General features: G+C 36.5%; 1 protein-coding gene across 2 annotated transcripts in view; it reads right to left on the bottom strand.

Annotated features, from left to right (window-relative positions):
- The window catches only part of ZFYVE9 (zinc finger FYVE-type containing 9), a 185651-nt gene that overhangs the window by 81108 nt on the left and 77960 nt on the right, over positions 1-26583 (bottom strand). For both annotated transcript variants that reach the window (XM_060021975.1, XM_060021983.1), the window contains exon 5: positions 1563-1662. In XM_060021975.1, coding sequence (XP_059877958.1) covers positions 1563-1662 — 100 coding nt within the window. The remainder of the gene's footprint in view (positions 1-1562; positions 1663-26583) is intronic.

Below are 26583 nucleotides of genomic sequence, written 5' to 3'. Positions count from 1 at the left end.
CACCCAATTTTTGGAGCATCTTTTTAAAAATCTCATTCTACATCAAAGAATGATCCATAAGATTTTGAATACTTATTGCCTCCAAACTGCAGGACAAAGCTAGAAACAACAGCTATGTTCCTTTGAAAGCACTGGCAGGAAGAGGGAAGGAAGAGAAAAGGAGAAAGGGGAAAAGGGATAGGGAACACTGAAAAGCATCAAATCAAATATTCAGTAAAAGACCAGGCTAAGCCATGCGAGAGGAAAAGACGTTGGAAAAACCACAAAAAGTAGATTATTTTAGGATCCCCTTGTTAAGGGCATCCTTGGCTTAATAAAAAGTAAGTATTCCATATGAATCCTCTGCCATTTCCTTCATCTTTAGCTATGCCAAGTTAAAAAAAAAAAAAAAGCCATCAAGTTGGAAGACCTCAACAAATAAAAGAGGTATCAGGTATTGAAATTAAGCAGCATGCTCTTATCTGTGGATGAATATCCAAAAATGAAATCATCACTGAGTGAAATAACCACCATCTGAAAAATGACCCTTAAGAGTAAAGAGAATGAATTCATATTTGATCAAAATTATAAGAATTCAGAAATGGGAGGAAATTGGGTGGACCATAGGAAATTAGAACAGATCAGATTAAATGACATGCAATAGGTTAATAAGGAAGCAACAGGAAAACATCACTATGAGCAATGCAGACACACAGAGCAGGAGGGGCCTTGAGCAGATAAGTTTCAGCCTCCAGGAGACACATTATCCTGGCACAAGCAGCAGTGGTGTCTAAGTTCAACATTTTATGTCTATTAGTAACTGTTCTGGCAACTGTACAAAGATGCACTCAAAGAGAAAATACTATACAGCCTAATCAATTTTATTGTATCTCTTTACAAGAATACTCTGGGGGGCGGGGGTTGTCTGTTTGGGGAGTTTTGTTTTAACTAAAATGCCCTTGGATTTATTTCCAGTCCTGCAAAAGGTGAACACTGGCTAAGCTATATTTACCTTCTCCTGGTCATATTCTTTTACCACATAAGTAAATTAAAAACTATTACTCTTATGACAAATCTAAGTAGTATTAAGATGATAAGTGACAGAAAAAATGCAATTTTCTATTTGATTCGAGATGCCAGAATATTTATTTTTAACAAGATGAGTGAACCAAAGTGTCAATAAGAATGTGTTCTAAATTATTAAGATATTCCCTAGAAAGAGAAAGCTTCCCTTAAAAGGAAAACATCAGCCCAATTTTAATATTTAATCATCTCAGTGGTCAATAGCCCCCTCCCTACTCCCAGTCCAGTCATTTCACAAGAACATTAACAGCCACAGAGCACCAGATTTCCACAAGAATTTCCTTTTTTCCTACAAAACTTACCTGACTTTAGCATTTATTCATTAAATTAGGCACAGGAATTCTGAAATGCTAAGGTATTTTTAAAATTTTCAGGTAAAGTTATGACATTTGAGAAGGTGAGCAACTTGTAGAGCAAGGAAGGAAAAAACAGTAGTCTCTTCATTGGAATTCTCTTGTTCCGTCTCAATAACTGTGAATTCAACCTGTTTTAATACTTACCATTCATTAGCACTGAATGGCAGATTACACATACTCTAGCTTCCTTTCTATCCATGTATAACAGTTTACATTTCAAGCTACAGCAGGAAGCACAGAAAACCTGCAGGAAAAAGAATATACTAAATTTACTTAGGATCACAGTATAAAGGAAGTAAACCAATACTGACCAACACTGAGAGACAGGGAACAGTACTAATACAACACTAAAAACTTCAAAGGAAAATGCAATTGAGGAAGCTGGGTACAAGACCCAATTCAAAAGCAAGAAAGAGATTAACATGTCTGTCAAAAATAAGGAAAGTGAAATTGCTGGCTGAGAACAAAAATCTCAGACAAGATTACACACCAAATACATAGCAGGGGAAAAATATCTAAGCTGCCCTTAGGCAAAATTCCTGTACTCAATATCACATAACATGGGCGTTTAGAACAGTAACATCTGCTATTTCTGTTTGAAGAGGCAATATAGCAGGTGAAATAAACAAAGACTGGGAATTCTGGGCTTTAACTTCTGTTTTTTTTTTACTGTCCTTATGTGCAGAATAATAATCATACCATCTGCTTTCACTGGTTTGCTATGAAGGCCAGGAAAGATCAAAATACACAACTCAATCATAAAAATATGCACAGCCCCAGCTACAGGGAATCAGAGCAGACAACCAAAAATTGGCCATGCCAATTTCCAGCACCTTATTTCCACTTTCCAGGGTCAGTTCCCGACAATCTTACTTTCTTCTTCCTTCCATACCAGGCAACAAGGATCGCCTTAGCTCCCTGTTAAGATTTATCTTCTTGAGAACTCATTAGTCCCTTATCACAGAGAGCTCCATACAGGCAGAAAGGTGTTCCCAGTAGTGTAAATTTTATTAATCCAGTTTTTATGGACAGTATGTATCCTATATCTTACAAAGATGAAACAAGAGATGAGGTCCTATTAAAGACAAAGTGAGAGCAATCATCTATCTCTTCTTCTACTAGATGTAATTAATATACCTAGCTAACATTTACATTTTTCAGAGGCTTCACATTTTCAAAGTAACTCTGTGCTACAGGGAGAACAGGGGATATATTATCCTTATTTTCTATCAGAGGAAACTAAATTTGGATGGTTAAAAGACTTGCTCAAGTTCACAGCAAACTGTATGAATACTAGGCACTTTACATACATGTATTATCCTATTCAGCCTCATAAATTCTATGAAGGCACTCATTTATAATTAACAGAGTTAAATAAACAAAGGTGAAGAAAAACTGCTCTGTCATACAGCTAGTAGGTTACATAAAAAGTCTCCAAAGGCTCTGTTCTTAACCACTATGTAATGCTGTCTCATATTATTCATGTATCATTTTGAGACTTTGATTTTTCCTTCTCCATCACTATGACCACATCCAGTCAGTCACTAAGTCCTGTTGTTCTCTCTCTTCAATGGTTCTCCCCAAACCCCACCTCTTCCTCTCCATCCTATGCTGCTGCCTTTATTCAAGCCTTTATTATATGAGGCCTAGAAGATCATCAAAATCTATTATCTGTCCTCCTAACCTTCAGATGTGTCTGTCCAATTATCTTTCACACAAATGCCAAATGATAGAACTTCCTAAAAATTAAATTGAATTGTTAATATTGAAATCCTTCAATAACCTTTCTAATCAAGAAGTAAAACCAAGAAGCCTTCATTCACTCACTTATTCCACAAATATTTGAGCTTTGATTATGTACTGGGCACTGGGCTACCCTATTGGGTGTAGCAGTGAACAGAACAGATATGGCCCTTGCTTTTGTGGAATTTACAGTCTACAGAGGTTATAATCTAAAATCAAATAATAACACAAGTGAGTGTAAAATTACTTGCTTCAAAAGAAGTACATGGTAAAATAAGATCATGTAATCTAGGTTTTACCTAGATTGGCAGGGTCAGGGAAGATTTTATTTAGGAAATGACAGAGATAAAATCTGAAGTATGGGTAAGTTTTCTATGCATAAAATGGTACCAAGGAGAGAAACAAGAGTAAGCAGAAGAAATACCATGTACCAGGGTGCCATCAGAGTTAGAACATGGCTCTTTCAAGAAACTAAAAAGGGTTAATGTGGCTAGAGACCCTGAGAGTTAAGGGATGCATGCAATGAGACGAGGCCAGACCAAGCAAAGGTTCTCTAGGTTATATTAACAGTTTTGGTCTTTTTAACAGAGCAATGGGAAATCACTTAAATGTTTTAATCAAAGAAAAAGACATGATCAGATCTGCATGGCTGCAACGTGGGGGAAAAATAGAGGGGACCAAGAATAAATTTGGGATGGTTCAACATAAAAAATCAATAGAGGGCTTCTCTGGTGGCGCAGTGGTTGGGAATCCACCTGCCAATGCAGGGGACACATGTTTGATCCTTGGTCTGGGAAGATCCCACATGCCACGGAGCAACTAAGCCCGTGCGCCACAACTACTGAGCCTGCACTCTAGAGCCCACGAGCCACAACTGCTGAGCCCATGTGCCACAACTACTGAGGTCCACGCGCCTAGAGCCTGTGCTCTGCAACAGGAGAGGCCACTGTAACGGGAAGCCTAAGCACCTCAACAGAGAGTGGCCCCTGCTCGCCGCAGCTGGAGAAAGCCCGCGCACAGCAATGAAGACCCAACATAGCCAAAGATAAACAAGTAAAATAAATAGATTTTTAAAAAAGAAAAAAAATCAATATAATACACATTAACAGGATGAAGGGGAAAAAACATGTGATCATATCAATTGACGCAGAAAAAGCATTTGACAAAATGCACTCTTTCATAATAAAAACAATAAAAAAAACTACAAGTAGAAGGAAACTACCACATCATAGTAAAAGCCACATATGAAAAACCCACAGCAAACATCATACTCAAAGGTAAAATACTGAAAGCTTTTCCTCTGAGATCAGGAACAAGGCAAGGATGCCTGCCTTCACCTCTTCTATTCAACATGGTACTGGAAATTCTAGTCAGAGTAATTAGGCAAGAAAAATAATAATAATAAAAGGCATTCGAATTGGAAAGGAAGAAGTAAAATTATCTCTGTTTGCAGATTATGTGATCTTGTACGTGGAAAACCCTAAAGATTCAACAAAAAAATGTGTTAGAACTAATAAATGAATTCAGCAAAGTTGCAGGATACAAAGTCAATAAACAAAAATCAGTTGTATTTCTATACATACTAATAATGAACAATCTAAAAAGGAAATTACAAAAACAATTCCATTTACAATAGCATAAAAAATAAAATATCGCACTGGATAAAATATTTGTGCTATATATAATGGACAAAGGGCTAAAATCCATAACATATAAAGAGCTTCAATAAAGTAATAAGAAAAATACAAGTACCTCCAAGGAAAAACAGGCAGAGAACTCACAGAGATAAATTCACAGAAAATTAAATAAAATAGCCAATAAATAAAGAGATACTAAGTATCACTAGTGACAAAATAAAAATTAAAGAATGAGATATTCTTATTCTATGGTACAGGCAAAGTATTTTTGGTTTTTTTTAAAACTGACATCATTCAGTGGTGGAGAGGGCTTAGAGAAAAGAGGAACCTTCTCCCATATCCTGCTGATGGTAGCATAAATTGGTAGGCTAATTTAACAATATCTTTAAAATTTTTAAGTGTTCATTTCCTTGGACTCAGTACATGCAATTTAAAAAATTTATCCTACCAAAAAAACCCACATATGCAAAGAGGTGTATACAAGAATTATCTCTGTATACTTTGTAATAGCCGAAAGTTGAAAACAACCTGAATGTTCATCAGGAAGAAGAGGAATGGTTAAACCGCAGTATAACCATAAAACCTAATGCAATTCATGCTGTTAAAAAGAATGAGATAGGGGCTTCACTGGTGGTGCAGTGGTTAAGAATCCGCCTGCCAATGCAGGGGACACAGGTTCGAGCCCTGGTCGGGGAAGATCCCACATGCCGCGGAGCAACTAAGCACGTGTGCCACACTACTGAGCCTGCACTCTAGAGCCCACGAGCCACAACTACTGAAGCCCATGCGCCTAGAGCCCCTGCTCTGCAACAAGAGAAGCCACCGCAATGAGAAGCCGCACACCGCAACGAAGAGTAGCCCCCGCTCACCACAACTAGAGAAAGCCAGCGCACAGCAACAAAGACCCAACGCAGCCAAAAATAAATTTTAAAAATAAATAAATTTTAAAAATGAGATAGTCTTTATGTACTGACTGTCATGGAAAAGTAACAGTCAAGTTGGGGATGAGAGTTGGATGGAAATAGGGGCTTTTTCTTTCTCTCCTTTTACTTTACATAAATTTTTTAGGTGTTGGATTGGGATCTTTTAACTTTGAGTAGAGCTTCTTCTGTATTAAAAAAAATAGAGGAAAAAAGAATATTAATTGGTGCCATGGGTTGAATTGTATCTCCCCCAAATACATAAGAAGTCTTAATGCTTATTACTTCAGAATATGACATCATTTGGCGATAGGGCCTCTACAGAGATATACAAGTTAAGATGAAGTCATTAGGGTGGGATCCTAATCCACGAGGACTGGTGAACTTATAAAATGGGCAATTTGGACACAGCATGCTTACAGGGAGAATACCATGAGAACATAAAGACAACCATCTATAAACCAAGGAGAGAGACACGGAACAGATCTCTCCCTCACAGTCCTCAGAAGAAACCAACCCTATCACCACCTCCATCTCAGCCTTCTAGCCTCTGGAATTGTGACACAATAAATTCCCTTTGTTTAAGCCACCCAGTTAGTGGTATTTTCTTGCAGCAGCCCTAGCAAACTAGCACAGTTGTGAACTTTCAGAAGTAGAGGACTCGTGCTTTGGGAAAACAACATCAAAAAAGAATGAAAAAAACCCCAAAAACAAAGATACCTTTTTAAAAGCACAAGCTAGGGTGCAGCAGAATGCAGTTAAACAGAAGGAACCAAGAATACCCATCCTTGCCAATATCCCACAGGCTTATGAACAGTGTTGAGGGAATCCTTTACACTTCCAATGGGCTTAGAGAAAGACACAGTAGTTAGAAAAGTGGATAACTTGCCAAGAGACTACCTGGAATGGCAAAGAAATGGCAGACAGGCAAAGGTTTACATTTCTGTGGGATTACCCATGCCACAGAACTACATGAAATTGAGTGTAACATAACAGCACAAAACTACTGGACAGTGCCTATGACTGACATATCAATAGATAGTGTACTACAATATAAAATGAAAGAGAGACCTGGAAACACTGACCCTCATTCTCAAAAAGACAAAGATTATGATATAATAAGACCCTCAGGTCATTAGAATTAGTACCATGGAAAAGATGGACAGAATCTAAGAGATATGAACCGACTGAGAAAGGGTTAATAATCCTGGATTTTAAATTACTGGATAATATTGGATTTGCCTAGAAGACCAAGATGAAATTGTCTGCCATGAGCCAGGTCAGTCAGTGTTTCTCAACAAAGGCAGTCTTGACATTTTGGGTGGGCCAATTCTTCACTGGGCAGCATTGTCCTGTTTAACACAGGACATTTAGCAGTCCTCGTCCCAGATTACTAAATGCCATTAGTGACCCTAGTCATTATGACCACCAGAAATAACCCACCACATTCCAAACATCATCTAAGTATCTTCCTTAGTTCTCTGAGCTATAGGCTCAGATGAGTAAAGTCAGTTCTAGAAATGAAGAGAATTATATATTTGTACATGTGAACTTCTTATATTGCTGAAGTATCAGACCATATACCTTCATTATCATAACTAACACAATCTATTGCATTTATCTAACTTATTCTCCATTTTCCCAAACTACAATGTAAATTCCATGGAACAATGAATGAAAGTATTGTTAATACTGATATCACAGTGCCTGAAATAACATAGGTACTCGATAAATGCTTATTGCTTCCTGGATTAGTAAAATGATTGCACAAACGAATATATGAATGGAGAAACAAACATTAATGTGCACTTATCAAGGAAGGGCTGTATCATACATGCTCAAGTTCACAACTTCAACAGTGACAAACACATTTTAAGCAGTTTATTAATAATAGTGACCTCAAGTTTTATAGGCCAAATGGCTATGAATGATCTTAAATGACAGGATCTGTATGATCCAACTAACTGTAAAGAGACAAATTATGATGATTTATAATACATATGCTATATAATATTCCAGCGAAATATTGGTTAAAATGTTCCGTTTGTGTGTAATTTTCTTTAATGTGGCACTTCTGGGTTCCAATCTCAACTTTATCATTCACTAGCCAAATAATTTTATGGGAATAATTTAAAATCTCTGAGCCTCAGTTTTTCCTCATATGTAAAACTGAAATATTAATATCCTCCATGTAAGGTTTTTATGAAGATTAAATGAGATAACCCATGTAAAATGTAGCACATTATAGGTACTAAATATATGATGGTGCCCTTACATCCCTTTCCTTTTAAAATTTCCCACTCATGGCTTTCCACATAACAAACCCTACTACAAAATTTATGCACAAGCTTCATATTCAGTACCTTTTTTTGTGCCTATTTATACCCCCTTACAAATGTGAATAACACTCCACTGCAATTCTTGAAAATTCAAATCATCAAATGCTCACTTATTTCTTTCCAAATTAGAAAGTAGAAAGAATGATGTCCCAAGTCTTCAAAAAGCCCTGTAATTATGACAGAAATAACTGCCTTGCAAGAACAAAAACCAGGAGAGGAAAGTGCTTGTGACTGACCAATATCCAGCCACTCACAAAGACCAGTGACAGTAATAACTTGTAAAAATTCTTAAGTGCAAAAGAGTACTTTACCCTTGCATATTAACAAATACCAAAATCAATGTAATAAGAACTAAAGCAGTTCAATCAGATTCGAACCCTGCTTCTGTCTAAACACCTGCTGCAACTTTGCTGTTATTAATTGAAAACAATAATTATCAGAGTCATTTTAAGAGTGTATCTGGCTCCAAAGGGTCCCTGACCAAACCTTCAAACTTTATTTCCAAGTGAGGCTATATAAACAGAAAGAGTTGTAAGAAAATAAGATTCAACATAAAACCTTAAACTTGTATGAAGTTATCAGATTCATATCCTTTACTATACTCTGAATTAATTTTTTATATATCCTGTTATTACCTTGTAAATAACACACTTATAATGCATTATAAGAGTAATACGTGGGTTAAAAGTGCTAATTTGTAAAAAGGCAAGCAATTAAAACATATCCCTATTTTTGTAACCATACTCTGGTCATTCTTGATTTAAAAAATTTTTTATTATAGAAATTTTCAATCATATAAAAGTATACATAACAGCATAACAAAACCCCAAGTGCCCATTACCCAGGTGAGACCGTTATCAAAGTCAATCCTCACCCACTTCTCCCCCATTTAATCATTCTGAAATACATTTCAGGTATCATTTAATCTTTAAATATTTCAATATATAATCTCTGAAACATAGGGACTATTTTAACATAACAAAACCACACACCTTAAAAATGAACAATTTCTTAATATCAAATATCCAAGCAGTATCAACATTTTAAAAAGTCACATATATATTTTTAATAGACTTTATTTTTTAGAGCAGTTTGGGGTTCACAGCAAAATTAAGCTGAAGGTACAGAGATTTTCCATATACCCCCTACCCCGGCTACGTGCCTAGCCTCTGCCATTATCAGCATCCCCCACCAGAATGGTACATTTTTTACAATCAATCAATCTACACTGATACATCATTATCACCTAAAGTCCATAGTTACATGAGGGTTTACTCTCGGTCTTATACATTTTATGCGTTTGGATAAATGTATAATGACTTTTATGCACCATTATAGTATCATACAGAGTACTTTCACTCCCCTAAATATCTGTGCTCTGCCTATTTATCCTTCCCTCTCCACTAACCCCTGTAAATCACCAATCTTTTTGTCTCCATAGTTTTGCCTTTTCCAGAATGTAATATAGTTGGAATCATACAGTATATAGCCCTTTCGGATTGGCTTCATTCACTTAATAATATGCATTTAAGATTCCTCCATTTCTTTTTAAGGCTTGATAAGCTCATTTCTTTTTAGCACTGAATATTCCTTTTTCTGGATGTACCACAGTTTATCCATTCTCCTCCTGAAGGACATCTTGGTTCCTTTCAAATTTTGGCAATTGTGAATAAAGCTGCTATAAACATTCACGTACAGGTTTTTGTGTGAACATATAAGTTTTCAACTCATTTATATAAATACCTAGGAGGATGATTGCCAGACTGTATGGTAAGCCTATGTTTCTCTTTGTAAGAAACTGCCAAACTGTCTTCCAAAGTGGCTGTACCATTTTGCATTCCCACCAGCAATAAATGAGAGTTCCTGTTGCTCCACATCCTCACCATCATTTGGTGATGTCAGCATTCTGGATTTTGACCATTCTAATAAGTGTGTAGTAGTTGTTGTCTTAATTTGCATTACTCTTATGACGTGGGCAACTATTCATGTGCTTATTTGCCATCGTATATCTTCTTTCATGGGGTGTCTGTTAAGGTCTTTGGCCCACTTTTAAATTGAGTTGTTTGTTTTCTTATTGAGTTCTCTGTATATTTTGGATAACACTTCTTTATTGGAAATGTCTTTTGCAAATATTTTTCCCCAGTCTTTGGTTTGTCTTTTCATTCTCTTCACAAGTTATTTCACAGAAGTTTTTAATTTTAATGAAGTCCAGCTTATCAATTCTTATCATGGATTGAGCTTTTGGCATCTAAAAACTCATCACCAAATCCAAGGTCATCCAGATTTTCTCCTACATTATCTTCTTATTTTTGCATTTTACATTTAGGTCTGTGAGCTATTTTGAGTAAATTTTTGTGTAAGGTGTAAGATCTGCATCTAGACTCAATCTGTTGCATGCAGATGCCCAGTTTGCCCATTGTATTGCCTCTGTTCCTTTGTCAAAGGTAAGTCAACTATATTTCTGTGGGCCTTTTCCTGGGATCTCTCTTCTGTTCCAGTGATCTGTCTGTCTATTCTTTTGCCAATGCCAAACTGTCTTGCTTACTACAGCATTATAGTAAGTCTTGAAGTCTGGTGGTGCCAGTCTTCCAACTTTATTCTTCTTCAATACTGTGTTGCCTACACTGGATTTTTAGTCTCTATATACAAACATTAGATTCAGTCTGTGGATATACACTAAATAACTTGCTGGAATTTTGGTTGGGATTGGGATTGCACTGAATCTATAGATCAATCTATAGAACTGACATCTTGACAATATTGCGTATTCCAATCCATGAACATGGAGTATCTCTCATGAGAATTCTGTAGTTTTCCTTACATAAATCTTGTACATACAACATATTTTGTTAGATTTATACCTAAGTATTTACTCTTGGGGGTGCTAACATCAATGATATCATGTTTTTAATTTCGATTTCTAATTATTCATTGCTGGTATATAGGAAAGCAACTGACTTTTGCATATTAACCTTATTATCTGGCACCCTTGCTGTAATCACTTATTGGTTCCAGGAGGGGTTTTTTTGTCAATGTTTTCAGATTTTCTACATAGATGATTATGCTATCTGTGAACAAAGACACGGGTTTATTTCTTTCTCCCCAGTCTGCATACCTTTTATTTCCTTTTCCTGTCTTATTGCCTGAGCTAGGACTTCCAGTACAAATGTTGAAAAGCAGTGGTGAGAGGGCACATCTTGCCCCATTCACGATCTTCGTGGGAATGCTTCAAGTTTCACACTATTTATTATATCAGCTGTCAGTTTTTTGTAGATGTTCTTTATCATGTTGAGGAAGTTCCTCTCTCTTCCTTATCTACTAAGAGTTTTTATAATGAATGGGTGTTACATTCTGTCAAATGGTTTTTCCTGCATCTGTTGATGATCACATGATTTTTCTTCTTTAGCTTATTGATGTGATGGATTAAAATTAATTAATTTACTAATGTTAAACTAGCCTTGCATAACTAGGATAAATCCCACTCGGTCATGGTATATGATTATTTTTATACACTGTTGGATTCAATTTGCTAATATTTTGTTGAGGATTTTTGCATCTATGTTCATGAAAGATATTGGTCCATAGTTTTCTTGTAATGTCTTTGTCTAGTTTTGTTATTAGAGGAATGCCGGCTTCACAGAATGAGTGTGGAAGTATTCCCTCTGGTTCTATCTTCTAAAAGAGATTATGGAGGAGTGGTATAATTTCTTCCTCAAATGTTTGGATTCAGCAGTGAACCCACCTGGGCTTGGTGCTTTCTGATTTGGAAGGTTATTAATTACCGACCCAATTTCTTTAATAGACATAAGCCTATTCACGTTGTCTACTGCTTCTTGTGTGAGTTTTGGCAAATTGTGTCTTTCAAGGGATTGGTCCATTTCTTCTGGGTTACCAACTTTGTGGACATAGACTTGTGCACAGTATTCCTCTATTACCCTTTTAATGGAATGTGTAATGATGTTCCTTCTTTCATTTCTGATATTAGTAACTTGTGTCCACTCTTTTTTCTTAATGAGCCTGTCTAGAGGCTTATTAATTTTATTGCTCTTTTCAAAGACCAGCTTTTGGTTTCACTGATTTTTCTCTACTGACCTCCTGTTTTCAATTTCATTGATTTCTACTCTAATTTTTAATATTTCTTTTCTTCTGATTATTTTGGATTTAATTTGCTCTTCTTTTTCTAGTTTATTAAGGTGGACACTTAGATGACTGACTTCAGATCTTTCTTTTCTAATATATGCATTCAATGCTGTATGAGTCTTATATTTTTAATATAGTGTTTTTATTAAGCTTTTATGAATATATTTAAATTTTTAATTTTATTTAGTTTTTTAATGTTATACTTGAATCAAGAATCAAATAAGGTCCACACTTTATGACTGGTGAATTTGTCTCAAGTCTCTTTTAATATATAGGTTCTCCTTCAAAAATATTTTACTGAAGGGAGTTCTCTGGTGGCCTAGTGGTTAGGATTCCGGGCTTTCACTGCTGTGGCCCATGTTCAACCCCTGGTCAGGGAACTGAGATCCCACAAGCCACATGGCCAAAAAAAATAATAATAATTAAAAAGATTTTTAAAAATTTTAAATAGTGTATGATACAGTGTTTTTTAAAAAAAAAACAACCACAAAGATTTTATTGAAGAAATTGAGTCATTTGTCCTGTACTTTCCCACAATCTGGATTTCATTGATTGCCTTCTTGTGGTGTTGTTTAACGTGAGTTTCTCTCTGTATTTCCTAAAATTGATTGCAAAATCTAGACATTTGATCAGATTTGAGTTTGACTTTTTTGGGCAAGATTATTTTACAGATCCTGACTTGTTTTTAATTGAATCAATATTAAGAACCACTCTAAGAATTAAAAACAGAGAGGAAAAGAGAATAATTATCCAAAATTCCACCAAACAAAATGATCCATTTTCAGTTTTACACATTCCTCTTAGATATACTTATTTGTATGCCCAAGAATAATCTTTATAATTAAAAACAAAGTATAACTATGAGTTTGCATTTTATTTTACTCATACATCATCATAAGCATTTTCCATACAGCTTTATAAAAATTTTTAATGGTGGAATCAAATTACATTATTATATTTAACTTATCACTATCCAATTTTGTACAGAAATTATTTCAAATTTATTTGCTATTTTAAGTAACACTAGGGCTTCCCTGGTGGTGCAGTGGATAAGAATCTGCCTGCCAATGCACAGGACACAGGTTCGATCCCTGGTCTGGGAAGAGTCCACATGCCACGGAGCAGCTAAGCCCGTGTGCCACAACTACTGAGCCTGTGCTCTAGAGCCTGCGAGCCACAACTATGGAAGCCCGCATGCCTAGAGCCCGTGCTCCGCAACAAGGGAAGCCACCACAATGAGAAGACTGCGCACCACAATGAAGAGTAGCCCTGGGGCTTCCCTGGTGGCGCAGTGGTTGAGAGTCTGCCTGCCAATGCAGGGGACACAGGTTCGTGCCCCGGTCCGGGAAGATCCCACATGCCGCAGGGCGGCTGCGCCCATGAGCCATGGCCGCTGAGCCTGCGTGTCCGGAGCCTGTGCTCTGCAACGGGAGAGGCCACAACAGTGAGAGGCCCACGAACCGCAAAAAAAGGAGTAGCCCCGACTCGTCACAACTAGAGAAAGCCCTTATGCAGCAACACAGACCCAACACAGCCAAAAAAATTAATTAAATAAAATTTAAAAATTAAAAACAAAAAAGTAACACTAAAATGACCATCTTTTTGATTACAAACCTCGTTCTTCGGAATTATTTCCCCCAAAAGGAATTAATAACTCTAAGAATTGATACATATAGCTTTTTGAATATAATCATGCTGATTTCAACTTAACATCACCTTCATTGTGTATTATCAACATTTTCTGGTTTTTTGCTATTTAGGCATAATTTTAATTTCTACTTCTTAATATAAATTTAAATATTTCTCCACTGTTAATAACCCACTTAAACATTTCTTTTGCCCTTTTATATATTGAAAATGTAATGAATGCATTATATAGCAAAGACACATTGTTAGTTGACATCCTATAACCACCTTCTGATTTGTTTTGTCAAAGGAAGCACTGATTTAAGACTCAATATCCTAATCTGAGTTTTTCAATTAATTCTGTTTTGATTTAGAAAAATTGTGACCCACCTAGATGAAATGTACCGATTCCTAGAAACACAAAACCTACCAAGTCTGAATCAGGAAGAAATAGAAAATCTGAATACATCTATAGCAAACAGATTGAATCAGTAATCAAAAACCTCCTAACAAAGAAAAGCTCCAAATCAGAGGGCATCACTGGTAAATTCTACCAAACATTTTTTATGTTTTGGCCATGCTGTGTGGTATATGGGATCTTAGTTCCCAACCAGGGATCAAACCCATGCTGCCTGCAGTGGAAGCGCAGAGTCTTAACCACTGGATTGCCAGGGAAGTCCCTACCAAACATTTAAGAACACCAAATCTTAAACTCTTCCAAAAAACTGAAAGGGAAGGAATATTTCCTAACTCACTCTATGAGGCCAGCATTGCTGATACCAAAGCCAGACAAATACAAGAAAACTAGAGACCAATATCCCTTTTGAACACTGATGCAAAAAATCCTCAACAAAATACTAGCAAACCAAATTCAGCAACACATAAAAAGGATTATATATTATAACCAAGTGGGATTTTTTTCCTTGAATGCAAGGATGGTTCAACAAAGGAAACTCAGTCAATGTAATACACAACATTAAATGAATGAAAAAAGATCCACATGATCACTGATACAGAAAAAGCACAACAAAATTCAACATGCTTACATGATAAATACACTAAACAAACTTAGAATAGAAGGAAAGTACCTCAACATAATAAGGGCCACATATAAAAAATCCGAAACTAACATCATATGTAACAGTGAAAGACAGAAAGCTTTTCGTCTCAGACAGGAACAAGACAAGAACATGCACTTTTGCCACTTGTATTCAAACTCAGTTTTGGAAGTTTAGCCAGAGCAAATAGGCAAGGAAACCAAATAAAAGGCATTCAAATTGGAAATTGAGAAGTAAAATTATCTCTGTTCAGAGATGGCACGTACAAAACCCTAAAGATTGCACACACACACACACACACACACACACACAACGTAAGAACTAATAAGGAAATTCAGCAAGGTTGCAGGATACAAAGTCAACACGCAAAAATCACTTGTATTTCTATACACTAAGAATGAACAAGCCAGAAGTAAGGTAAGTCAGACAGAGAAAGGCAAATACTGTATCATACGGCTTATATGTGGAGCCTAAAAAATAATACAAATGAGTGTACATGCAAAACAGAAACAGATCTAACAGATGCAAAAAACAAACTAGTGCTTACCAAAGGAGAAAAGGAGAGGGGGAGGGGAAAATTAGGGGTACAGGATTAAGCAATACAAACTACTATGTATAAATTAGATAAGCAATAAGGATATATTGCATAGCACAGGGGATCATAGCCACTACCTTATAATAACTTTTAATGGAGTATAATCTGTAAAAATACTGATTCATTATGCTATACACCTAAAATTAATGTAATATTGTAAATTAAGTATACTTCAATAAAAAAATTTTTAATAATAATGAACAAGGACTTCCCTGGTTGTCCAGTGGTTAAGACTCCATGCTTCCACTGCAGTGAGTGTGGGTTCGATCCCTGGTGGGGGAACTAAGATCTCACATGCCATGCGGTGCAGCCAAAAAAAAAAAAAAAAAGTTAAAAAAAAAAAATGAACAAGCCAAAAAATGAAAGAAGACAATTCCATTTACAATAGCATGAAGAAGAATAAAATACTTAGGAATTAAATTAACTCAGAAAATGACAGACTTGTACACTGAAGACAACAGAAGATTGACAAAAAAAATTTCAAGAAGAAATGCCATGTCCGTGGATCAGAAGACTTAGCATTGTTAAGATGTCAATATTACCCAAAGTGATCTTCAGATCCAGTGCGATCCCTATCAAAGCCCCAAAGACTTTTTTTTTCAGAAACAGAAAAATCCATCCTTAAATTCATTCATAAGGAATCTCAAGGGATCCCAAACAGCCAAAATAATCTTGACAAAGAACAAAGTTGGAAGATTCATATTTGATGGTTTCAAAATTTACTACAAAGCTACAGTAATCAAAACAGTGTGATAGTAGTATAAATAATGACACAAAGAAGAGAATAAAACAGAGAACACAGAAATAAACTCTCACATATATAGATAGTCAAATGATTTTTGACATGGGTGCCAAGACAATTCAATGGCAAAAAAAGTCTTTTCAACAAATGGTGTTGAGGGTCTTCCCTGGTGGTGCAGTGATTAAGACTCTGCACTCCGAATGCAGGGGGGCTGGGTTCGATCCCTGGTCAGGGAACTAGATCTCACATGCATGTTGCAACTAAGAGTTCGCATGCCACAACTAAGGAGCCCACCTGCTGCAACTAAGACCCAGTGCAACCAAATTAAAAAAAAAAAAATGGTGTTGGGAAAACTAGATATCCACATTGAAAAGAATAAAAGAATGAAACTAGACTCTTACCTTACACCATATACAAAAATTAACTGAAGTGGATCAAACACCTAAATGTAAGTGCTAAAACTATAAAACTCTTAGAAAAAACATAGGGAAAATGCTTCATGACATTTGATCTGCCAGTGCTTTCTTAGATGTGACACGAAAAGCACAGACAACAAAAGAAAAAACAGGTAAGTTGAACTTCATCAAGATTTAAAACTTTGGGGCTTCCCTGGTGGCGCAGTGGTTGAGAGTCCACCTGCCGATGCAGGGGATGCAGGTTCGTGCCCCAGTCCAGGAAGATCCCGCATGCCGCGGAGTGGCTGGGCCTGTGAGCCATGGCCGTTGAGCCTGCGCGTCCGGAGCCTGTGCTCCGCGCAGCGGGAGAGGCCACAACAGTGAGAGGCCCACATACCGCAAAAAAAAAAAAAAAAATTTAAAACTTTGGTGCATCAAAGGGCGTTACTGACAGAGTGAAAAAGCAACTCAAGGAACGGGAGAAAATATTTGCAAATCAAGATATCTGATAGGAATCTGATATCCAGAATATATAATGAACTCTACCACTCAATAACAAAAACCAATACTTTATAAAGAAACACAGTCAACTTTCCATAAAGATATAATTAAAATAATAAGTTATCATTTAGGGATAACGCACTATATACAGTGGTAGGTAACATATTTATTACTTCTAATATGCATAATTCATTCATTCAACAGATCTTTATTATATGTAATTGTGCAACTTAAGTGTTTTCACCTTTATTTTACAGATGATGAAAGTGCCTTGTGCCCAAGATCATGAAGAAGCTAATAAATGACTGTGAAGTATTCTGAACCTAGGTTTGTTTAGAAATATTGATCTCTTCTGCTCATTACAATGCTCTTAACACCACAATTCAACCCACTTTCAGTCTGAGAAATTACTACCTCTCTGCTTCCCAAGGAGTATAGCCAGTGGCTATGTTTTAACACCAGAGGACAAAAAGACCTTGAGAAAATTGATCTCTGAAGTTATAAGCCAACAGATTATTTTAATGTAATTAAGGGTCTTATAAAGATCTTGTAATTCAGGGTCTTATAAAGGTTATTCTGTATTCACCACCAAAATTCCCAAATGCTAAACAAAACTTACTGTAATGCCAGTTATTCAAAAGTAAATTGCAACTAATTTAATATATAACTTCATTTAAAATAACAAATTGCCATCTAATAAAATACAAATCAGATATTTTTCACCCTTCTTTTTGAATGAAGTATAAAATTTGCTTCGAAAACGTGGTATAAATACAGATATTCCTCTCAGAAATGCTAAGAAAATAACATAAAAATTGCCATAAAACCTAACGAGTTTTTAATTTTTATGCTCTCCACTACACCTATGGGGAAAAAGCATGAGTTATACAGCCAAAAAAACCTTGGTTGGTTCATAGTATCTCAGTTTCTTCAACTGTAAAATAAGGATAATATCACCTTTTACAAAGGTTTACTAGAAAGAGTAAACTAGATAATAAACAAATTACAGAGTATGTACTAAATAAATGTTAGCTCCCTTCTGATTCTCTTTTAGCTGGCTGCCCAGGAACTCTGTGGTCATAGTCCCGGTGTTGCTAGAGAAGTGGCACTAGTACTACAGACCTCAGTTTCATCACTCTCTTATTCTGTTTGTTCCTAAAACCATTGCATATTGCTTTGGAGTGTGGACTCTGGAAGTCAAAGAATCTGAGTTTGATTCCTAACTCTAGTTATTGGCTGTGTGATTTTTGAACAAGTTAATCATTTTAGACCTATTGTCAAATGTGGATTATAACACTACCTACCTCATAAGGAGTTACATATATTAAATAGGATAAGATAAGCAGCTTTTAGAAAAGTGTCTAGCACATGATAAACACTCAATGAATATCACCTATCTCATTCTCCTTGCTGCCACTAGCACCACCATCACCATCTGTCTGCTTCCAACTGCAAAGCATCTGCAGCTTTGTAATTGTTTTGTTACTTATTTCATATACTTAAGATTTGTCATCTATAGAAACGTGAACAGTATGTTTTAATAAAGTGGCCATTTTTCTACCTTTTTTTGCATCTCTTTGGTTAAAACCAGAACACTAAGCAATAAATAATTCTCACTGAATGAATCAATGAGTAAACAAATAAACGGAAATGGATGAACAGATGGCAACACAGATTGGCCCTATAGGACTTTACTTGTTTCTCCATTCAAAAGTGCTTGTATTGCTAAGATAATGTAACAAGCTCAAAATGTTTCCAAAGAAAAATACTGACCCTATCCCATGCAGTCAGGACTGGACTAGTATAAACTGGCTGAAAGTTTGATACAAAGTCTCACAGGGCTATGAAAATTTCAATTTTCTACTAGGCTTTACTTTCCCACTCCAATATAACTAATTCTCTTTTCTGAAACCTTCATCACCTATCCCTATTTCACCTTCTCTCAATGTTTGTATTTCCTATATGAAGTATGAGCCAAGGGTATAGAAATTTCTTAATGCTCTCACCACTAAATACAAAAATCTACCTCTGTCTTTCCCCACCTTTCTTCCCCTTGTTGAAAACCTAACCCTCAATAGATGAATAAATCCCATCCCTTTGACCTTCTCAAAAACTTTTCTCTTCCTTTGATCAATCCCCTTTTTCTCCTAAAACAACTTGCCTAGAGGATCATTCATGATTTTATATAAATACAGTAGTATCTCCCATCCTTAAAAAAAATTCACCCATAATCACCATCTTCATTTAATAATTGCCCCAATTTTTTCTGTTCTCCCTTAGTAAAACCTGAAAAGGACATCTCAATCTCCTCACTTCTTATTCCATTTTCAACCCATTCTGGCTTCTGTATGCACAGCTCAACCAAGACTGCTTTTATCAATGACCCTGATGTAGTCAAGTCCAGTGGGTCCTTTCCTGTCCACATCTTGTTGACCCTGATCAGCATTTGGCATAGGTGATAATCCCTATCCTTTGACAAACTACATTCTTCTTTTGACTTCCGAGACAACACATTTTCTTGGTTTTCTGCCTGTCTCTCTGGCCACTCCTTCTCAGTCACTTGTACTGGGTCCTCCTTCTCCACTTGACCTCAGTGGCTCAGCCCTGGGCCCTTTCTCTTTCCTCTGTACACTCTTCCCTAGGTGAGCTCATCCATTCCCATGGCTTCTCTCTGCACTCCCTACATGAGCTGCAAAGGCCAACATGATCTATTCCCTGATCTCCTCTCCAACCTCTTTTTATGTGACCTCTCTTACTTGCTATACTTTAACCACACTGTATTCCTTTCAGTTTCTTGAATAGGTGCTTTCCTACCTCAGAGACTGTGTCCATGATGTTTACTCTTCCCGAAGCATTCTTCTCTCTGTTCTTTGAATGGCTGACTCCTCAAATTTCATGTATCACCTAAAACTTTGTCACTTCTCAGAGGACTTTCCAGACCTTCCTCCCCTTCTCCGTTTTTAATATTATCCCTCCTTGTTAATTTCCTTCATATCCCTTATCACAATTTGTAATTGTTTGTTTGCTTTTGGTTATTTCCACTAATCTTTACATGAGGGTAGGGATCATAATGTCATTAGTATAAACTCAGCACCCAGCACAGTGACAGACAAATAACAAGCACTCAGTGTTTGTTGAAAAAAGTAATGATCTGGGATTCATATATTCGTTCATTAACAAACATTTATTGAGCACTACGCTAGATGGTGGGGATACAAAGAGAAATCATAATCACAAGATTCTTACAGACAAACGGGGGAGAAAGACAAAGACTATACTGTATGATAAGTGTTATGACATGGATGAGACTGACTTTTAGCCAACACAGCCTTTTGAAGGGTGTGAATGGAAAATATTTTCTAGCTTCATTAGAACTCAAGATTAATCCAAAATGTTGATCCTGTTTTACCATGCCAGAATGGTTAAACTCATAAATGATAAGACAGGACAAACAGGTTTTCAGGCAGAGTATGAGGGAAACTAAATTACCATGCAATATTCTATTTAAAGCATCTGTTTCTTACTCTCACATCTATTGTTTCCCATCAATAGGTAAGTAAATAGACGATTAGGAAAATAAGCTTGTTTTGGTTTGAACCTATCTTTAGTAGGAAAAACATATATGACTAACTTAAAATATTTTCCAAAGTCCTTACATCCCTTATATTCTGTATTTGATGCCATCATCCAAAGTCTCAAGGTGTTGTATAAAAAGATGTTCTGCTGCATTAAGAGATATTATTCATTTCTTCATTTATCCAACTAATATTTAGTAAACACCTATTATGTGCTAAAGCTGTGCATACAGTAGCAATCAAGGCAGATAAGATCCTTACCCTTTTGGAGCTTTAGACTCAAAATAATAAACATGAAAATACATAAACAGAAAAATTGAAAATTCACTAGATCATTTCTAGAATTGATAATCAAGAAACAGCTAAATAATTCCACTGAAATACATTGTAAGTGTATAGTTTAATACTCAGATATTTGTGAAAGAATTTAAAGTGGATATGTCTAAGAAAATGAGGGCTTCCCTGGTGGCGCAGTGGTTGAGAGTCCGCCTGCCAATGCAGGGGACGCGGGTTCGTGCCCCGGTCTGGGAAGATCCCACATGCCGTGGAGCGGCTGGGCCCGTGAGCCATGGCCGCTGAGCCTGCGCATCCGGAGCCTGTGCTCTGCAGCGGGAGAGGCCACAGCAGTGGGAGGCCCGCGTACCGCAAAAAAAAAAAAAAAAAAAGAAAATGAAAGTATCTGCAAAACAAATACCTGATAAAGAACTTGAATCAAAATATAAAAAAGAACTTTTAAAATTCAACAATAAGAAAACAAACAACCCAATTAAAAGATGGGCAAAAGATCTGAGTAGACACTTCACCAAAGAAGATACACAGATGGCAAATAAGCATATGAAAAGATGTTCATTATCTTATGTCATTAGGGAGTTGTAAATTAAAACAAAAATGAGAGGGGACTTCCCAGGTGGTCCAAGTGGCTAAGACTCACGCTCCCAATACAGGGGGCCCAGGTTCGATCCCTGGTCAGGGAACTAGATTCCACGTGGCACAACAAAGAGTTCACATGCTGCACCTAAAGATCCTGCATGCCGCAACTAAGACCCGGGGTCACCAAATAAATAAATAAATATTTTTTTAAAAATGAGAAACTACACCTTAAAATGTCTAAAATCTGGGAATTCCCTGGTGGCCCAGTGGTTAGGACTCCTTGCTCTCACTGCTGAGGGCAGAGGTTCAATCCCTGGTAGGGGAACTAACATCCCACAAGCCACATGGCATGGCCAAATAAATAAATAAATTAAATAAAATGTCTAAAGTCCAAACCTGACAAGACCAAATTCTGCTGAGGATGTAGAACAGCAAGAATTCTCATTCATTGCTGATGGGAATGCAAAAGTGGTACAGCCACTCTGGAAGACAGTTTGGCAGCTTCTTACAAAGAGAAACACAGGCTTACCATACTCTCCAGTAATCACACTCCTACATATTTACACAAACTAAAAACTTACATCCACTCAAAAACCTGCAATCACACTCCTACATATTTACACAAACTAAAAACTTACATCCACTCAAAAACCTGCACACGAATATTTATAACAGCTTTACTTATAATTGCCTAAAACGGAAATTAACCAAGATGTCTTTCAATAGCTGAATGAATAAACAAACTTGTGGTATACCCATACAATAGGACACAATTCAGCAATTTAAAAAAATGAGGTATCACGTCACAAAAAGACATGGAGGCTCCTTGACACTGGTTTCAGCAATGACCAAAAAAAGCAAAAAATAAACAAGTGGGAGTACATCAAACTACAAACCTTCTACACAGTAAAAGCCATCAACAAAAAGGCAACATATGGAAAGGGAGAAAATATTTGAAAGTCATATATCTGATAAGGGGTTAATATCCAAAATGTACAAAGAATTTATACAACTCAATAGGAAGAAAACAAGCTAATTTAAAAATGGGCAGAAGACATGAATAGACATTTCTCCAAGAAGATATATTAATGTCCAACAGGTATGTGAAAAGGTGCTCAATGTCAGTAATCACCAGGGAAATGCAAATCAAAACCACAATGAGATATCAACTCATACCGGTCACAGTGGTTATTATCAAAAAGGCAACAAATAACAAATGTTGGCAAGGATGTAATAAAGAGAACCCTTGCACACTGTTGGTGGGAATGAAAATTGATACAGACGCTACAGAAAACAGTACAGAGGTTCCCAAAAAAAATAAAAATAGAACTATCATATGACCCAGAAATTCCACTTCTAGGTATTTACACAAAGAAAACAAAATTGCTAACTCAAATAGATACCTGCACCATCATGCTCACTGCAGCATTATTTACAATAGCCAATATATGGAAACAACCTAGGTGTCCATCAATAGATAAATGGATAAAGAAATTCTGGTATGTATTTATGTATGTATGTGTACACACACACACACACACACACACACACACACACACAAAATGGACTATTAGCCACAAAAAAGAATAAAATCTTGACATCTGCAACAACATGGATGCAACTTGAGGGCATTACGTTAGTGAAAATAAGTAAGACAGAGAAAGACAAATACCAGACAAGCTCACTTATATGTGGAACCTAAAAACTACCAAATCAAAACAAAACAACAACAAATAATGAGCTCACTGAATCAGAGAACAGATTGGTGGTAGTTGCCAGAGGTGGGGTGAGGATGTATGTGAAACAGATGAAGGTGCTCAAAAGACACAAACTTGCAGTTATAAAATATATAAGTCATAGGGTGTAGTGCATGCCATCCTAACTATACTTAATAATACTGTATTGCATATTTGAAAGTTGCTAAGAGAGTAAATCTTAAAAGTTCTCATCATAAGAAAATTTTGTAACTATGTATGGTACAGATGATAACTGGACTTATGGTGATCATTTCACAGTATATAAAATATATACAAATATCAAATCATTATGTCATACACCTGAAACTAATAAAATGTTATATGTAAATTATACTCAATTTTTAAAAAAGACAGGGAAGAATCTTCCCCACAGGGTCCTCCTTTTTCACGGCTGGTGGAGAGGAGGCCCTGACGGCGCCTGCTGGAGATGCCGCATTTGTAGTTGGGTAGTGGCCGTGCCCCTGGGACCATGACCCACTCTGTCACCCCCAGGACAGGAGGTGTTCCCAGACTGTTCCATGTGAGGGTCACCCTCCCGCCCCGCAAAGTGGTTGATTGTTGGAATGAGAAGAGAGCCACATTCGGGGTATATGACAACATCGGGATCCTGGGAAACTTTGAAAAGCACCCCAAAGAACTGATCAAGGGCCCCATATGGCTTCAAGGCTGGAAGGGGAATGAATTGCAGCGTTGTATCCGAAAGAAGAGAATGGTTGGAAATTGGATGTTCATTGATGACCTGCACAACCTGAACAAACGCATCAGCTATCTCCACAAATAATTTAACTGACGTGGAAAGTATCGGTAGAAGAGAATGCTGGGAACTGTGGAAGAGGTGTATCTATCACCCAAGAGAAAGGGAAAGTACTTTTCCTTATGAGGAAAGGGATTTGTATGCTCTCAGGAATAAAATGGGACTTCTTTGAAAAAAAAAAGGGGGGGCCTTCCCTGGTGGTACAGTGGTTGAGAGTCCGCCTGCCGATGCAGGGGATGCGGTTTCGTGCCCCGGTCCGGGAAGATCCCACATGCCACGGAGCAGCTGGGCCCATGAGCCATGGACGCTGAGCCTGCGCGTCCGGAGCCTGTGCTCCGCAACGGGAGAGGCCACAGCAGTGAGAGGCCCGCGTACCGCAAAAAAAAAAAAAGAATCTTAAATGTATATTTCTAAGTCAAAGATGCCAGTTTGAAAGCCAACATAATGTATGATACTAACTATAAGACATTCTGGAAAAGCCAAAACTACAGAGCCGGTGAAAAGATCAGTAGCTTCCACGGTTCAGAGAAAGTAAGGGAGAAATACATAAGTGGGGGACAAGGGACTTTTAGGGTAGTATAACTATTCTATATGATACTGTAATAGGATAGATAATATGCATTTATCAAACCCATAGAACTGTACAACACAAAGAGTAAACTCTAACAAAAACTATAGCATGTATTTCTTTTATAAAACTTTTGTTAATAACAATGTATCAATATTGGTTCATCAATTTCAATAATGTACCACACTAGTGCAAGATGTTAATAATGGGGTCGACTGGGGGGGCGGGGGTATATATACGTTCTGTTCAATTTTTCTGCTGTAAAAATAGTCAATTCAATAAGGAAACAGTAGTCTTAAATGACACATTAGACCACTTGGACTTAATAGATATCTACAGGACATTCCATCTAAAAAAAACCGAATACACATTCTTTTCAAGTGCACATGGAACGTTCTCCAGGATAGATCATATGCTAGGCCACAAAACAAGTCTTAACAAATTTAAGAAGATAGAAATTATATCAATCATTTTTCCAACCATAATGGTATGAAACTAGAAATCAGCTACAGGAAAAAAAATGGGGAAAACACAAACACGTGGAGACTAAACAAGATGTTCCTAGAAAACCAATGGGTCAATGAAGAAATCAAAGAGAAAATCAGAAAATACCTTGAGGCAAATGAAAATGGAAACACAACTTTCCAAATATCTATGGGATGCAGCAAAAGCAGTTAAAGGAGGCAAGTTCATAGCGATACAGGCCTACCTCAAAAAAAAAGAAAACTCTCAAATAAAAACCTAAATTACCAACTAAAGGAATTAGAAAAAGAAGAACAAAGCCCAGGGTCAGTAGAAAACAGAAAATAATAAAGACCAAACTGAATTTAAAGAAAATAGAAATTAAAAAGAAAAAACAAAAAACAGAAAAGACCAATGAAACCAAGAGCTGTTTTTTTAAAAAAGATAAACCAAATTGATAAACCAATAGTCCCACTTATCAAGAAAATAAGAGACAGGACCCAAATAAACAAAATAAGAAATGAAAGAGGACAAATAACAACTGATGCCACAGAGATACAAAAAATCATAAGAGAATATTATGAACAGTCATATGCCAATAAATTGGACAACCTAGAAAAAATGGACAAACTTCCAGAAACATACAACCTTCCAAGAATGAATCAGGAAGAAAGAGACAATGTGAACAGACCAATCACTAGTAGTGAAATTGAATTTTTGATTAAAAAAAAACCCCAAAAAACAAAAAACTCCCAGCAAACAAAAGTCCAGGACCAGACAGCTTCATAGGAGAATTCTACCAAACATATAAAAAAGAGCTAACTATTTCTCAAACTACGCTTGGGAATTCCCTGGTGGTCCATCGAATGGGGCACAGGTTCAATTCCTGGTTGGGGAACTAAGATCCCACAAGCCGTGTGGAGTGGCCAAAAAAAAGAAAAAGAAAGACACAAACAAACTATTCTAAAAAAATTGAAGAGCAGGGAACACTTTCAAATTTATTCTACGAAGCCACCATTACCCTGATACCAAAGCCAGACAAAAACACTACAAAAAAAAGAAAATTACAGGTCAATATCTCTGATGAATACAGATGCAAAAAATCCTCAACAAAATATTAGAAAACAGAATTGAACAATTATATAAAAAGGATCATACAGCATGATCAAGTGGGATTTATTCCAGGGATGAAAGATGGTTCAATATCTGCAAATCAATCAATGTGATACACCATTTTAACAAAAAGATAAAATCACATGATCATCTCAACAGATGGAGAAAAAGCATTTGACAAAATTCAACAGCCATTCATGATTAAAAAAAAGAAAAAACTCTCATCAAAGTTGGTATAGAGGGAACATATCTTAACATAATAAAGACCATTTATGACAAACCCATAGCTAACACCATATTCAATGGTGAAAAGCTGAAAGCTTTTTTTTCTAAAATCAGGAACAAGACAAAGGATACCCACTCTCAATTA

The sequence above is a fragment of the Delphinus delphis genome, chromosome 1 (assembly GCF_949987515.2).
Source record: "Delphinus delphis chromosome 1, mDelDel1.2, whole genome shotgun sequence".
NCBI lineage: Eukaryota > Metazoa > Chordata > Mammalia > Artiodactyla > Delphinidae > Delphinus > Delphinus delphis.
Note: the sequence above shows the minus strand (reverse complement) of the source record. Positions and strands in the feature narration are given on the sequence as shown.